We start from the raw sequence: 17,231 nt of genomic DNA, 5'->3' as shown, positions 1-17,231 counted from the left end.
AAGGAGATAAATTATCTGGGAAGAGCTCTGAAATTGACGTACAAAAAAAGAGAAAAAAATGGAGATATGGCCAATTATAGATTCTGTACAAACCAACAGATTAAGAAAAGATATGTAAAATACTATAAGGCTGAAGTACAAATCAAGTAAAAGAATAAAAGAGCACATCATTACAGCAGAAACATTCTTAAGGTGCTGATACAAGACACCAAAACCAACCTAATTAGAAAAGTTTCTTCTATTTGCATCTTATTAAAATTACACATAAAGAATGTGTATTGCATAAGATTTTAAGCGCAACTTCAAAAGTAGCATGTCAGGTAGGAGCGCATTCCTTAACTAATTTCAGCACCTAATTTTCTCTCATCTTTATTCTACGCATTAGGAAACAATGAAGTAATTGTTTATTCAGGTCCTCTAGAATCACAAAGATTTCATGATGCCTAATTTGTGGAAACCTATGTATCTATACTCAAACTGAGAAACATACTCATTGAATGATAGTGTAGACAGGGTTATATTGATTTCAGAGTTAGTGCTTCTAGAACTTGAAAATTTGAGGAAAGGGGAGATAAAATTAGTCCATATCAGAAAGCTCATAATTATGGAATTATTTCAGCTGAGAAGGAAAAAGGCCTGGCATCTGATACATATTTTTTTAGTAGCAGCACCCTTCACCACCTCTTGTTATTTTGGCACAGTCTTTAGCACAGCAACATGGTATACCAAACTGGAATACTAATCAATCTTTTCTTTAAGAAAAAAAAATCAGAAGAAAGAAAAGGAAAAAAAAGAAACAAGCATCACCAAAAAATTTACATATTTGTTTTCTGAAAGGAGCTAGATCAGTTCTCCAATCCGATTTATTCTCTGTACAACCCAGGGGTGTTGGAAAAAGCAACAGGGGAACAAGCCATGGCACAAGGGGATGGAGGCACAAGTCAGCAAGGTAAAGAGTAAATGCCATAATGATATAGCACTTTCATGAAGCAACAACTGTATTTGTATGACTAAAACACATATTAAATGACCACATATCCAATGAATTGAGGAGTCTGAACCAGATGATTTCAGTGAATACCTTGAAACCACCCCCATAGGCGATGGAAAAAACTTCTCATCCCAAAACAAGACATGAGATGAACCTCCATAGAGGAAATGAAAATCAAATTCCTAATAATTTAAAAGCTGGACTAAGTAGCACTGATCTGCCAGCAGATCTGGGTGGACCATTTATTTTTCCTAACATACAGTGTCAAGAGTTGGGTTTTTTCCTATTTATATAATGTTAAACTCCTTTTTTCTATATTTACACACATCCCTGCAGTTCTCTGCTAAATACCCTGAAATGATAGGCAGTTCCTCATAACACAGTAGTCCTTTATAAAGAATTTCAGTCCTTCTCCCCTCACAAAAGGCCACACACTTATACACACAATTGTCTATGCTCTTCCCAAAGGCTAACAAAAAAAAAATCCATCAGTTATGCCTCTTTTGGACCTTTTTGTTCATATATTATGCAATTCAGTGGTTCTCAAAATGTGGTTCATAGGCCAATGTTAGTCCAAAGAGAACTGGCTGGTTGCATTGTTTCCAGCTGTTATTTAGGACACTCAGGCTGTGAATACCTTTAAGCAAGAATAAACCAGCTTAGCTGCCTCAGGTCACTGCTATATAAAAGGAAGTGAGAAAACAAGAGCCTCTCTCCAGGACCAAAGCAACTAGCTGGAAAAGAATTTCCTGGGTAGCAGTAGGAAAAGAAAACTGGTGGTGGCAGCATGTACAGGGCACCAAAAATAAGAGCACTAGGAAAGCATCTCAAGAGTGAAAAGGAAGAGGAGCCGTCAGCAAAAGAGCATATGCTGAAGGCATGAAAAAAAGAAATGTAAATAGCAAAGAAGCTCAGGGAAGAAATACAGCCATGTAAAATGAAGGTAACAAAATTGGTGTTCTTAGTTAATGACAAAATCTGTATCACACATAAGAATTACAATGTAAGAATGTATTTTTATTATTTTCTTCAGATATAGTCAAGTATGATTTGCTAAGAATAACATTTGTTTTGCCCCTGGCATTTAGTCAAGGAATTTCCATCTTTTGCAAAGTACTCCAGCATTGATGCTCAAGGTGAAACCAAAATTCCAGTATTAAATGCTCCTGTAACAGTTTATTTCATCTATCATTTGAATTCCTCATTAGACTTTCATAAAGTTAAAACATGGAAAAAAACCTCCAGAATTTCCTAACAGAATTTCATGTGAAGCTGGAGCTTCTAAACTATTAACAATGAAGAACAATGTGGGCAGTCTACTTCACCAGTGCCAGCAAATTATATGCAGATTTCCTACTACAGATTCAAGTACTTTCTGTCATATTCTTTAGAAACAGCTGCAGCTATCTCAAGGGGCCCAGTTCAGTTTATTAGAGTAGGATTTGTAACAGGTGGCTTGTGCATTGAAGAGAACAGGCCTGAAACAGACTTGCAACATTTCACAGGGAAAACACTACTACCTGTTTTGACTCAACAACTCAGGAACTACTACTCAGCACATATAAGTCCTTTTCCTTCACTCTTCTTGAGATATTTCTGTCTGCATCAACTGCCATTCCATTTTACAGGTCATTCCTCAAAATCTTTGCTTGAATGAGCAATAGTTTCTTCATATAATAATTATCTCACTACACAGAATTATTAGAATGATGGGGTTCAAGAAAAAGGGTTTTTTAAGAGTCAAAAACAAGAGTAAAATATCTTACTGCAGAAATAATTTAGGACATAGAGAACAGATTTTCCATAGAAGTAGGAAAAGTATATTCTCTTGTGATAGGCAATATGCTAAGTGATAACAACTGAAGTGAATACTGCAGAGAATGCAAATGTTATATTAATTCACAAGTACAATGCTGTGAATTGGACCTTCTTAAAGGCCAAAAACCAAAAATAAAGAGCCCGTGCATCAAACTTGGCTGGCTCGCTGAGCTGTGAAACAAGAGCTCAGAAGGAAAGGGAAGGGCAGGATCAGTGGCATCATCACTGTCAGCACTCTTGGAGGGATGTAAGGAACCAGGACAGCGTTACACTGGATGGACTCATTACTGCTCCCCTGTAATCCCAGAGTTTATGAGAAGTTGCACAAACAGAAACAAAAGGAAAGTCACTATTAGGCATAAAGGAATACAGTGTTTTTAGTATTGGGTTTTTTATCAGACAAGAACCTATCTCTTCATTTTGACAGTACTAATTTTTATTGGTTTGGCCATGATTAAAGAAACATACCTTTTTGAGATGTCCTAATCGAAGCTTGAAAATTTCTTCCTGTTCATGGTACTCTGCTAGAGTCAAACTGAAAAATGAAACAATCATGTAATTATAACTTTTATATAGTGGCAAAAAAAAATAGCATTTTTACTTAAAAACTACAGTACATCCAGTATTTTGTAATTTAAAAGTCATTAGAAGTCCTAGAAGTACACTTTTGAACCATCTGAACATCTTGGATTTGCAATTTCAGGGTCAAAACATACCTACAGAATGCCTATATTTGGTATTCTGCAATATTAACTGCCTCTCCCATTGAACCATTTTGCTTCTTCCAGATAGCCTGTTAATTACCTAGGTGCATCTTGAATCATATCTCCATCCCAGATTTTAGCTGATGCTACTCCACTGCTTGGTTCTCAACTCTAACACATTCAGAAATTAGACAAGAATGGTAACACTGGATTTCTGAGCCGTGATTTACAGACAGTAGTGCAAAACTGTACTTTTCAAGTTCATTAGCACTACATTTTGCATGAAACCACAAATTCAGCTTTGAGTTCACACATGACTCTCCTGCTTGTTCTCTTTGCATCTTCCTTTTCTCTGCAATTTCTGGCTACAAATAATTCAGTGATCCCTCACTGCCTATAGACTTGCTCAGACATAAAGGCAGTTATCATGCAGAGAATCTCAACTGTTTGCACAGATGAGTAACTAAGAAATCTGAGAACTGACTGCATGCTGTGTCCATCTGATGAACAAAAAGGACAAACCACCCAAAAAATAAATCCTAGAGACTTAGGTACTAGATAAGAAATCATGTACATATGAGGAAGAGAAACAGGGGATGAGGAAAGAGAAAGAGGTATAGCCTCCTTGAAAGGGTTCACACAAATCCCTACAAAAGAAATTGAAATTACATTTTTTATTGTTTTGCCTAGACCTAATACTTTTTGCATGATATAAAGCTAAAACTCACAGTATATATTCCCACAAAGTCCATATTTCCGTACGTTCAACTATCAGCTGGGAAGATCATTATGCAAGCTGGTTAGAAGGCTATACATGCTGTTTATATTGCAAGTCTGAGGACTAGAATGTCTTGAGAAACACCAATAGTTTTCCCAGAGATGAGGGACACTAATTCAGATTTCTTTTACAGCAAATGCCAACCAACTTCAACAAAATTTGCAGAAATCTAATAGACTATGAGACTTTGTCCTCCTTTTTAAACTTCAAATTTACCACCGTTTTCACAATTCCAACACCTGTATTCTTATCACATCTCAAAAGTTGTTGATAAAGGAGTGCATCTTTTTCAGATAAAATCTGGTGGTTCTGAAGCTTTCATAGAGCCCTTTCCATTCCTGTTATTGTAAATACAGAATTTTCTGCCCATTTTCTGATTTGAGCAGAACAGAAAACTGATTCAACCATATCTCAGTGGAATTACTGAGGGTTTTTTTGACCACACCATCTAAATTTTCAAGAAATTAGAAAGAGCCTCACAAGACTGCAGTTTTTTCATCAGCCTTCTGGGTCTGTAACATATAGGAAACACTCAGATCAGGTGACAAAAGCAACCATCATCACATCCTGTCAGAATCTGAGAAGCAAGCAATCGTTTCTTTTAAGACATGTCATACAAAGTTACCCTGCATCTTTTTTTTCTTACTGGAATTCAGAGCAGTCTTGTATTACAGTCAAGTGACTTCCCCAAATACTCTACAGGCAATGGAGGGAGGAAATTTGCCTCTCTGAGAAAGGCCTCTTACTACCAGATTTTGGGACCTAACATTTATATTCTTTTCCTAGCAGAATCTCCTCTGGGTTTAGATGTATGCTACATCTTAAAAGAAGAGGCGTTAAAGCAAATGCAAAATGGGCTGTCTCCATGGCTGGGAAAGCTGGCAATGTACTTGGACTTTGTACAGTCCAAGCAACAGCAAGAAGTCTAAGAAACAAATGCTCCAATTCCTGCTGTAATACATCTACCAGCACTATCAAAGAAATGCAGACCATGCTAGATGACCTAAAACAATATCCCCGACACTTTTTCAATACTTCTGCTAAAACAGCAAATTACTGTAATGTGGATTAATTTCTCAGTTAAAAAAGACCAATGCCAATGTTTAGAAGGTTGAATATTGTCATTCCCAGATCCTAGTCTACACTATGAATTACAGGTTTCCAGAAATACAGATACAGTAAATTCTGTCTTTCTCAAGAAAAAGAGTGAGTATTTTAGGTGACTTTGCAAAGCTGAACCACCAGTAAAACACACTCAAAATATGAAGTTTATGACATGACCTGTCAGAACTTTCAGTGAACACTGAGAGCCCTAAAACCACAGATCCCCTTAAAAACTAACATAATACAGAAAATTTCGTCCTTTTTATAAAACCTGAGGTGCCCCCACAGCATTACAAAGTGCCCAGACTGCTCAAGCAAATATCGTCTTTCAGAAAGTCCTGAGACACACCTCTTGAGCACAGAGCACAACTTGGACATCATATTGAAAACATTAACATTCAAAGTCACTCTTTCCATGTTTCTATGCCACAACCCAATAAATGATTGTTTTCCATTTTTCTATTTCCTTACAAATCTAACTCTATTAGAAGCACAGCATGTTTCACAGCAATCTAAAACTGTCATTACTGACCACCACATTTTGGAGGAAAGGCATATAAAACACAGAGCTGTACACAGATATAGTCACTTTGGATTTTGTTCATTTATTTCTGAAAAACAAACCTTTATTCTCTCATACTTGGAAACACTTTTTTTAAGGAGTTTATTAGTTTTTATCTAAAAATACAGTGTAGTTTGTATTAAAATAGCACACAACTAAAGCAGTAAGCCAATAACAGTGTCTGTTTTCTGGCTGTAGGCCATCAGCTCACTGCACAGTCTGAAAACATCCTACCAGCCTAGAGACTGCTCCCCATCAGCCCACCACTTTCTACCTGCATCCACTCACCACACCTTCTGCAGGCCAGTGGCACCCTAGAGGCACCTTTTGAAAACAGAATTACAGAATCACACCACGTCTGGGTTGGAAGGGACCTTAAAGATCATCTGGTTCCAACATCCTGTCATGGGCAGGGATGCCACCTACTAGATCTGGTTGCTCAGAGCACCATCCAAGGCACCTACAACACACCGCAGTTTCATGCAGAAGGAGTTGCTCCTTTATCAAATGAGACACACAGGTCTCATCAGACGTGGAGGGATAAAGGCTGAGGAGCACAGGGTAGGGACATCAACCAGAAACAAGGCTGCTGCCATCTAAAGCTGCATAGTCAGGCCTGGGGCTAATCTGAGGAGCACTGGGAAAGAAGGGCAGCTGGGAACAGGTTGCATGAATTAATATGAAACAGTCTGACCATGATCTTTTCTGCACAAAATTACTGTACAATAAATGTTGTATTTTAATAACTTTAATTTGGCTGCTGTCTGCAGCTAAATAAACTCTGAAACATATGCAATAAATTCCAGAAATTCCCCGAAAGGCACTGGACATACTCTGTGTATGTAGCATAATTCTCCTGTGACATAAAGGGCCATGATGTGCCTCTCTCACTTGTTGATGAAGAAAGTAGATAGCTTTCCTGGCTTGAAAGACTTGATTACCACCAATTAATTTTTTTTTTTAAATTAGAAAGAATAGGCTTTTCAGAGGCTTATGTTTTCACCACCAAATTTCAAAGGTTTTGACACAATATACATGCACTGACATCACGAGTCTTCTTTTCCCTTCTTCCTCACAAGTGCAGATAAAAACTTTCTACAATCACAATTCTTTTACTAGTGGGTACAGACAAGACAAAATCCCAAACTAGCCATGTGTTTCTTGGTTCTCACCATGATCAAGCCTGGTATGTTTAAAAGCATCTTTCTTCCCACCTCTGCCCTGGATACACAGGCACAGCAGAATGCAGCCATGCTCTCAAACAGCCATATACACATCCAATCCAAGTTTTGTGGCTACAATTTCTGAAGCTCTTCCCATTGGGTCCAAGCTTATTTTCACTGCAGTTTCCCAAATTTCTACAAGGATGAATAAACTTCAACCAAGTCAAAACCTTTCGTGACGTCTTTTCACCCATCGTTTCCATGTCTGCCTTAAAAATAGACTGCCTCAGGAAAGGAGCTGTCTTTACTTGTCCAGTAAAGCCCAGACACATTGTTGGCACTTCAGCCTGAAAAAGTTCCTGAAAATATTTTCATGTGTTCCATACAGAACAGAATGCTCCTGCTATGATGCATTTGCTCAGCCACAGTCACAAACCCTGCCAGCTCCCTCTGCTCCCCTCGTCCAAACTGCACGCAGGGACAAGGATGCATACAGGCTGCCATGGAGGAACTGGGGAGCACTGGAACAGGTGACAGGGAAGTGAATACAACTGAAATGGCTGAAGCTGCAGAAGAAGGATTCCACCATCTAAATCAAATAAAACATTGCTCCTAGAAACAGCTGTCTCGTGAAAAAAGAGCTGCTTCCAAAAGGTGGGGACTTGCATTGTACTCTTACAGAATCCTCTCTCATGTCTCCAAAGAACTTGAAGAGAGGTTTCAAAGAGAATTTTTTCCAGGGCTAAAAAGGCAACCTCTACTTCAAATATTTTTTTTCTTTAAATATATTTAAATTTATTCCTTTCACATAAGACTAATAGAATTACTTTGCTAAGTAGAAAACAGAACTCTCAAAACTGAAACTACTTTTAGTTCTGGTTTAGGCCACAAAAGGGGAAGAATGATGGAAAACCAGGACAGTGTTTAGACTCATGTGCTCCATGTTACTTGAAGCACCAAGCCACCATTCACTCACAAGACACTGGCAAACTGGCCACTTCTATAACAATAACTTCAGAGCAAAAAGTCTGCTTTTACATTCCTATCAGAGACCACAGTAAATTCAGCTAAATTCAAACACTGTCCTTATTAGGAATGCCTCAGGCAGCATCTTCAGTCTGTTTCAAAATAGTTGACACCTGTTTGCAGAAAAGCTTCAATACTCCTGATTGTTACAAAGCTGTAGATCATTTTGTCTCATCAATACCAGAAGCTGGAGATATTTTTTAAAGCAAACAATGCAGTGGTAAAGACACCTGTTGGTAACAAACCCTAGCAAGTCATTTGTATGTTTTAAATAAATCTGCTTGATCACTTGTATGCATGTTGTATTAATTCACTACAGGTTTAGTTCATTAATCTCAAGCAGCTCTGCATTTCCTCATGCCTCATAAAAGCAGAGCTTTTCCATTTGACTACACTAATTAAGATCATTACAGTCAAAGTAATGCAGAAACAGTGATAAGCAATGTAATAGGAGAGAATCACATAGAGCACATGACAAATTTACTCTAAAATGGAAGTGCATAATTAATGTCCTACCAAGATACACAAAACAATTAATTCTGTACTGAGAAGCAGAAAGGAGTCAACACATAATACTACAATACAAAGTTATAACAATTCCTAAATACAAAAAACCCTTTTCAAGTAAAGGCCTAAGAGCATCATGTGGCTAAATGCCTCTATGGTCTCAGGACGCACTACAGATCTCCTCAAAGATCTGAAACAAAATTGATAAGCTTATGATACAAGCAAGCAATCTCATATCTAGACTATCTAATGATCAAACTATGATACTTAAATACAAAACAGTTTTGATTCAATTACTGCTTACATTTTAGCTAGGATTAGATGCAAAAGGACAATTTTGATTGTTCTCCTGACAATTCCATAACAGGCAAGCATTTTCATGTGTCATTTAACACATAACTGGTTAAGCCAGATGAAATGAAAATTTGCAATCTTTAGTAAATTGGAAATTATTTAACACCATGTAACACCAGAAAATATTCTGAAGTTTATTACCAGGACTTCATCTTGCCCTAATTAAAAATTAGAACATATTGTCTGTATTTTTCCCCAATTTATATTTCATCATCTCTCAAAGGAGCACTAAGATTATGGGAGTATAACCAACCAAAAGTTAGCAAATAAAATTTCTGTAAATTTTCAGGTATTTTCCATTACTTAAATGTTACTTTTAATAACAGGAGGGATTACATTCAAACACACAGCAATATATTTTTAACACAACAGCAATATTTACTGTACTATTCTGAAGTATTAATTATGGTCTAAGAAGAACACAGGCACTAAGTATTACTAAAAAGTCACAATGAGCAATGACTCTTCAGCTCTCTACCAAAACAGGAGTAATGCTAACCAAGATTTGTTTACATTGCCAGCCTTACTACTGTATTTTCATGGTATTTTTGTCACAGTAAAACAACTTCACAATGTGAATTTTAAGAATGATGCATTATGCAAAACACATGCAGCCGTCTTCAAAGGGATGGTCCAAATGTATTTATTTAGCAGATCTAACCAGAGCAATTTACATACCCCCCATCCCTGCAGGTATAAATTACTGCCTCCACATGTGAGAGGTGGCAAGTGACTATGCTCAATACAGGTAGCTTACTTCTGCAGAGTAACACAGATTAATTTGCTATTCTTTTAAAACCTAGTTTTTTACTTTTTATTTAAAAATAAACTAGGAACAGATATACTATCAGCTGCAGCATATTGGCTTAAAGGGCAGTAACTAATATCTTGAAGCAGCAATTTCATAAAACATTCAAATGAAATGTCAAGAACACATCTTTGTGTGCCTTGAATTATACCCTTTCTGTCTGCAGGAAAAAGATGTCCCCAGAAAAAAAGAGAGTTCTTTAAGGACTTTCCATTTTTATGTTACAATGACAAAAAATGACAACACTGTCAATACGTGAAATGGGATCAGTAACTTCTGACAGTTGGTCTTGGGATGTAGCATTCAGAAGGAGAGAAAAGATATTTCTATTTGTTTTAAAATATGTCTTCATATACTAAAGGCTGAAAAAATATTTTTTTTGGTCAACTAGATACTGATATATGGAAAAAAATAATCTCCAACTAAAAGAGAAGCTCTTAAACCAACGTGGATACAGAAAAGTTCAATTGGTATCAGTGACATTAGAAGACTAAGAAGACAGGATAAGGAGACTTCTAGTTCAGGATAACATAAGGAACATTTCCTATCCCCACAATGGGCCCTTCTCTGGTGACTTTATCAAAAATAAATTGTACAACTTCATAGACAGTGCAATTGTACAACAACTTCATAGACAGTGGTGCAAATTTCCCTAGCATCAGCAAGTCCTTAGTCAGAATATAGCTGCTGAATATACCGAGTGCCTTTTTATGCTGTTATTTGAATAGAACACACACAGACAATATCTCAGAATTTATGTAAAAGACTGATTGAAATGTTAAACTTACAGCTGTGGTAAATTGGGTCTAACAAAGGGATCGTTTTCTGCCCCATTCACAGCTTTATTTTTCCTCTGCTTGGGTTCAGAATTGGCAGATGGTGCCTGAGAATTATTTGTAGTTGGAGGCTTTCGCTTGGCCAGGAGCTTTCTCTGCCTTTCAATGTCTTCCCTTTGTTGATTCACCCACTCTTGCTGCCTGTAAACCCCAAAAAGAGCTTTATTAAAGTTTCATCAATTAGCATTTTTTCAAGAACTATCTTTTTAACTGATAAGGCATTTAGAAATTTAAAAAAACTTACTGAACGTGTGAAAATGTTCCCTAGGAGAATGAACACCAGTGTTCTTCATGAAGTGGAAAAATTTTGCTAAAGTTATGGCACAATTTACTTTTTAAATATATGGTAGTTTCAGGGAGATTGTTTGGTTTTTGTTGTTGTTTTGGGATTTTGTGGGGATTTTGGTTTTGGTTTTTTTGTTTTGTTTTTTAAAGTGCTATGGATGATTTCTGCACTAGAAAAAGGAAAAAAAAACCATCTTAGCTGGTGGATATCTTATTTATACAATCAAAACCACTCCCTGACAGCATCAATACAGAGCACCTGAATTTTATAGGCCAAATACTGAATTTGATCTGGTCATTCCCAAATAAACCATCAGTTCGGTTGTATGGTAAATGATTACAGCTTTTATGCCAAATACATCTATAGACTGATTGTAAGACTGTTTAGAAAAGCAGTGTCCCAGGCAATCCCATAATGCTAGGACTAAACACTGTCCTTCAAAAACAAAACTCTTGGTGAATTACTTAAAATATATGTATTCTTTTATCTATAAATCTATCTGTACTTCCAATGAATCAGACTAATTACCAAAGAACTCCTTTGGAAGCACTGCATAATTATTTTACCACCATCTCTGAGAGTCTTGCAGAGCCCTTTTCCTTGGCCCCATCTCTGCTGGAATACCTGCTATGGCAGCTCTTTTCCAGGTGGTTTCTCTCCCCCATCCACTTGCACTAAATCCCATCTGAGGCTGCCAGACTTGTCACTGCTCCTTCACAGCACTAAGGAGCTGTACGCCAGAGAAGGGTGCGGCCATGAGGATGTGCAGGTAGCACCTGTGTGACCAGGGAGAACTTCACAGACCTCATTGGTCCCAATGACCACCAGGCATACTTGGTTAGCTTCCTGAAAAATCACTAATTTACCTTTATAATTCTATCAGCTGAGTTGAATAACTATGTGCTGCTTATTTACAACATTTGTGCTATCGTAAAGATAGTTAAAGTGGAACCAAACTGATTTTCAGAGACACACAACCTTAGCATTCCCTCACCTGATTAATGGAGTTCTATATTTTATTCTCAGTCTTCAAAAGGCAAAGCAAAATACAACATATGAAAAGCTGCTTCAATCCTAGAATATTAGTAATAAAAAAGTCCACTAGAGGGAAGTAACAATTAGTGAGAACTTTAAGAACATAGCATTGACTAACTTCACAAGATTTTGAAAAGCAAAGCCATCTGTCCACTGTTCAGTAAATGAAGCACCATGACGAACTGTTGTAAAATGCCCCAGGCGTAATCTGTCTTGCATGCTCTTCTCTCTGCTTGCCAGCTTCTCCTGTGTGCTCTAAGAAAACAACAAAAAAAATTTCATATTTAGTAACACTAAAGTGTTCAAAAAGTCAATAAAACACTCAGGGTTTTTTTCTCCTCCAACAGCCTTTTAAGGCAAGGATAAGAGAAGTGTTAACAAAATTATGTTGTAGTATTTACCCCATTTATTCTAATTTCTAGAGAACTCGAGCTGCAGTTGCCAGAACCAGTACTAGAGGACAATTTGTGCACCAAAATCCCCCCTGAGTTTGGGTCTGTTTCCCTATAAAGTTTGCTGCTCCTCCTCATTAAAAAAGCACTTTATTTAGAGTATCAGCATCATAGAGGATGTAATTAGGATTCTACCTGTACATGTCTACTACAACAAATAACTGACTCAAATATGATAAAGAAAGCACTTCCTATACTTGGCCTGGAAATTCCTTGCCAGAGCATCTACAATAGTACTGGTACCAAGTGACCTGGGGCAGGGACCTCTGTGTGGCACTGCACTGTGGGCAGCCTTGACTGCACTCAGATATCCACTTGCAGAAGTAAAGCAGATTCCCTTCTCAGAACCAGCACTGCCACCACAAGCACCCTTGGGATGTGACAACCAACTGAGTCTGCCTGCTCTCCCACAAAGAAAAAGCACTGTGAACATCTAATGCAAGGAAACCTCTCTGATTGCTACAAATGCTTGCTTCATAACAAATGTCTATGGCCCAAAATCATACACACAAAAAGTGAGAGGTTGTCAGAATTAAGGCTGTTCTTACAAACAGACTTCTAGGCTGAAGAAGGGCTTTTCACAGGAAACATCCCTTGTGGGATTCTCAGTCAGAAGGTATGCACTTACTATCATGCCAAACAGATGTGATGCATCTTTCCCCTGCATTCCCCTCACGCTGGAACTTAAAAAGATCTGCAATAATTTATTTATGACTTGCTAGTGAGAAAACTCCTGAATCCTCCAATGGCTCGCTTTGTGCCATTGTGTATGTGCAGGATCCAGCAGCCAGCACTAGGGAAGGCACTGGGGCTGTTTGTCTTAAACTTTTTTGTACCTTAATTTCTAATAACATTGATTTCCTATTAACTTTAAAGGATTTTTTAAAAATAGGCTATTTTAAAGAAGAGGGAGAGAAACAAGGTATCCTTGTTGCCTAATAAATTGCTACTAGTTTAAATATAATTGGGGTGAAATTTTTAAAAAGTGACTCTTTCATTAATGGTAGTATGAAGGCAGTCATCTTAATTTCCTTTTTTCCATTAATTCTGAGCTGACACAGCATTTTATCATTCTACATCAAAAATTACCATAGCCACTTAAGTGTCTCACAAAGAGATATTATCCATCTCCTCTTCACAACAGATTATGTTCAAAAATTCTTTTATCCAGTGTAATCTTAAAATTTTTCCAGAAAATATGCCATATATTAAATTCATAACTTTAATGATTTGCTATTTTGCTTAACTTACGATGGGTAAATCCTTAAATTAAAAAGGTACATTTTTCACAATCTGAAAAAGGTTAAATGTTTTATTTAGCTTATTCAGGTTTATAAAAATATTGCCAGATAGAGACCATGGATACAAAGTTTCAATCAAGTGACAAATATGAAAAAGTTGAAGTGAAAATGAAGGAATCATAATGGAGTTTTACAGCAGTTTCCAAGCTTTTATAATGAAGATTTTAAGAGCAATAAACTTACCTTTTCAATCAGAAGCTTCTTGCTCATTGAAATACATTTGTTTAACCTTTCTTTGTATTTTTCAAGTAGTTTTTGTTGTTCATCTATTTGTCTTCTAAGATCACAATTAGCCTAATAAATATATACAAAATATGAAGAGATATATTGAAACACTGTTTTTAAATCAGCTGTCACATAAAATAAATATATCTAATTTCACATGACTAAAGTAAGGATGTTTATGCATGCTTATACATGCATAAACACATCTATTTATCTAAATAAAAAATTCATTTCACAGATATATCCCTATCTATAGAAGGATGCCTTGATTATTTTTTTTTCCTTTACATTGTCCTGCATTCTGTATTACAGAGCATTCAGCATAATAAGAATATACAAAAACTCTGTACCAATCTCATGTTCAGCTCTCCACTGAGGGCTGAGAAATTCAAACCAGAAAATTTTAGCATCACATCCTTATATATGATTCTGAAGTCATGTGAATCCTAACGTCTCCAATTTAAAAGAAAGCAAAAATTTCACAATTATAAAAGTTTTAATTATCTGAGTAGGAAGCTTAACAAATTCCCTGTGTTCCAACTATATTTAACTTATTACCTTAAAAATCCCACAACAATATTATTTTGATTTTAAAAAAAGTTAAAAATAAAGTTAAAGTTGTCTACTCCATACTGTTGAACATGTGTTAAAACAATCTACATATACAATTTCATAGTACATCATTACATGGGTTAATATTTTTATGTATTGTACATATGTATGTACACATACAAACACTAAACACACTACAAATTGTGAAATACAGGTTTGTTTCATATTTCATATTTCTGTATATCCCCTCTCCAGTGTTTCCTTCAAGAGCATAAACATTAGGATTCTTTTTCTGAAAACAAGTCTTAGAGTATAGTACAGTTTTCTTACTGAAAGTAGTTATTCATTGCCTTTATTTTATTTCTGTCACAATCACCTCCATTCTGAAAATGCCAACAGTTTTTCCACAGATAATGCCTATTCATAATTAGAACCAAAAAAAACCAAAACCACCCATTAGGTGAATTATAATTTGAATTTAAGGAATTAATCAACTGCCTGCAAATGGCATCGGCTTTCTTTGCACCTTCAGAAGCCCATAAACATATTTAATCATTAACAAGTTGTAGCACAGAAGCTGAAAAAAACTTATACATTATATTATATAGACTTCTTAAATTTAAGAAAAAAATTACAAAATTTTATACCTTTTAAGTAATTCTTTAAAAATCTAAAAGATTGTCCTCATATTCAGTCTGCTGTTCTGAATAAATACCTTTACCCATGTCCAACACTTACCCTGAGTAAGTCATCTATACGACCTTCTTTCTTTTCCAAGTCTTGATTTTTATTACTTTCTAGTGCAGCTAATTTCAGCATTGTGAGATCAGTCTAGAAAGAACATTTTGAAATATTTATCCTTTCTTTTTACAGCTACAGCATTATTCTTTTTATGCTCGTTAGGCAGAGAAATAAATGACTTTAAAACATTCAACAAGACCAGAAAAATCTTATTTTCAGGTGTTTGGAAGTGTCATTAAAGGTTCTTATTCAAAATCACTTTCCCTCTTCATGAGGACAACTGTGAACAGTTGGGACAAACCATTAACAGTATTAAAATATTTCATCAACAACTGAGAAGTTACTGTTCATAAAAAAGCATAAAAAACAGGGAAAGAATGTAAACATCCACTAATTAATTTCTCTGTATCAGTCAACAGTTAAACAACCTTTTTCTGACTAATGTGAAAGAACAGATCACATCAGAAATGGCAGAGAGAATGAAACAGTTGATTTCAGCTTTTAAAAGTTATGTCAGAATTGCGTTGATCATTTTGACTGCCATCTCATCCATCTCATTTTTCTTCTTCAATGTCGGATTTTAAATGCAGTATGACAATGGCAGCTGTCAATTCAAATACTGCCTGAAAAAGCAGCTTCTACTTCTAAAATCACACAACAGCTAAAATCTTGAGCAAAACCTACCAATGCCATGGTCATCTATGTAATCATGAAGTGCCATGCTGTGAGCTGAGCAAGTGCAGAATACAAAATTCACCAGAGATATTTAAATTATGAGCTGCTGAACATAACTGAAAAATGCTTTGGTAATTTTAAAAAGCAAAGCTTTTCAAAGTCTTTAGGAGTTTATAATAAGTTAAAAGACAAAGAAATAAACATAACTACTTTTTTTTTTCTGCAATGTAAAGTGATCTACTCAAAAAGTTACCTGAGTAATTTTAATAGATAACTGCTTTGGTTGTGTGAGAGGGTGGTCCCCGAAAGCTAATGAAGTAGGAGAAGGACTATTCTGTCGAACCTGAAAAACATGAAAGCAAAGAATTTTATATACAGCTGTAGTATTTAATTATGAGCATAGCCTTAGTACCACTCTTGATAGGAACATCTCAAAGAAACAGAGAAATAAGGTATTTTTGTACACAAGCTACTACTTGGAGCACTGCATTGAGAGCTATCAGCATGGCGTTACATACCACTTGCAGCTCAGGAAGGATGCAATACATTCTCTGAGAAAACTAAGATTGTCACTTTTGGGAAACAGACTGAAAGATTTAAGACAATACAAGACTGACATAAGGTAATGTTAGTCTTACAAAGACTTATTTTTCTGTTCTGAGTTTTCACAACTCAAGAATAACGTGAGTTATTTTTGGAATGTTTAGTTCTCATGGGAGAACCTGAGAGGGGAAGCAAGTGCAAATCAGAAAGCAAATCCTGTTAATGAACCTAGTTTGTGTGAATGAGACCTTTTTCAAGCTGAATTCCAAAATCTTTATTACACTCCATATTGTTGGCAAGATCAAGAGGATGCCTGAAGTTGAAAGCACATGGAATAAAAGATGAGGTCCACCTTCAGAGAAAACAAATCTTTTCTGTAACTGGCAAAATTTGTTTAGCCATTTAGCATGTTGGTATGCTGGGCACTGAAATTGTGCTTATGAGAAGGAAAAAAAGGAATTAGCACAAGCAAAGAGAATTTTAGAGGCAAAAGGTATCAATTATTGAAAAAAATTACAATTTATTAAAACCTCAGCTTTCAAAGTCCCAAGCTAGGGGTCCAAGTTTCCTTATAATTAACAAAAAAACTCCCCTTTTTTGTGTGAGGCCTACGAATAGACATCATTACAACATTTTAACATTTATTCAAGCTTTTACATAACTACCTTGTATTAAAAAGATGTTTAAGAAAAAATGACCCAGTGTTAATAGAAAATTTAGTTTTAATACTTAATTTTATTTCTTTTTTTCCTGGCGGAAGAATGAATTCT

General features: G+C 36.0%; 1 protein-coding gene across 3 annotated transcripts in view; it reads right to left on the bottom strand.

Moving 5' to 3' along the window:
• TLK1 (tousled like kinase 1) overlaps window positions 1-17,231 on the bottom strand; it is a 68,746-nt gene that overhangs the window by 14,139 nt on the left and 37,376 nt on the right. For all 3 annotated transcript variants that reach the window (XM_058028144.1, XM_058028145.1, XM_058028143.1), the window contains exons 7-12: window positions 16,172-16,261; window positions 15,241-15,333; window positions 13,909-14,019; window positions 12,091-12,227; window positions 10,604-10,792; window positions 3,278-3,344 (exon numbers count right to left, since the gene is read on the bottom strand). In XM_058028144.1, the coding sequence (XP_057884127.1) occupies window positions 3,278-3,344; window positions 10,604-10,792; window positions 12,091-12,227; window positions 13,909-14,019; window positions 15,241-15,333; window positions 16,172-16,261 (687 nt within the window). The remainder of the gene's footprint in view (window positions 1-3,277; window positions 3,345-10,603; window positions 10,793-12,090; window positions 12,228-13,908; window positions 14,020-15,240; window positions 15,334-16,171; window positions 16,262-17,231) is intronic.

This window comes from Melospiza georgiana, chromosome 7 (genome assembly GCF_028018845.1).
Source record: "Melospiza georgiana isolate bMelGeo1 chromosome 7, bMelGeo1.pri, whole genome shotgun sequence".
Lineage (NCBI taxonomy): Eukaryota > Metazoa > Chordata > Aves > Passeriformes > Passerellidae > Melospiza > Melospiza georgiana.
Note: the sequence above shows the minus strand (reverse complement) of the source record. Positions and strands in the feature narration are given on the sequence as shown.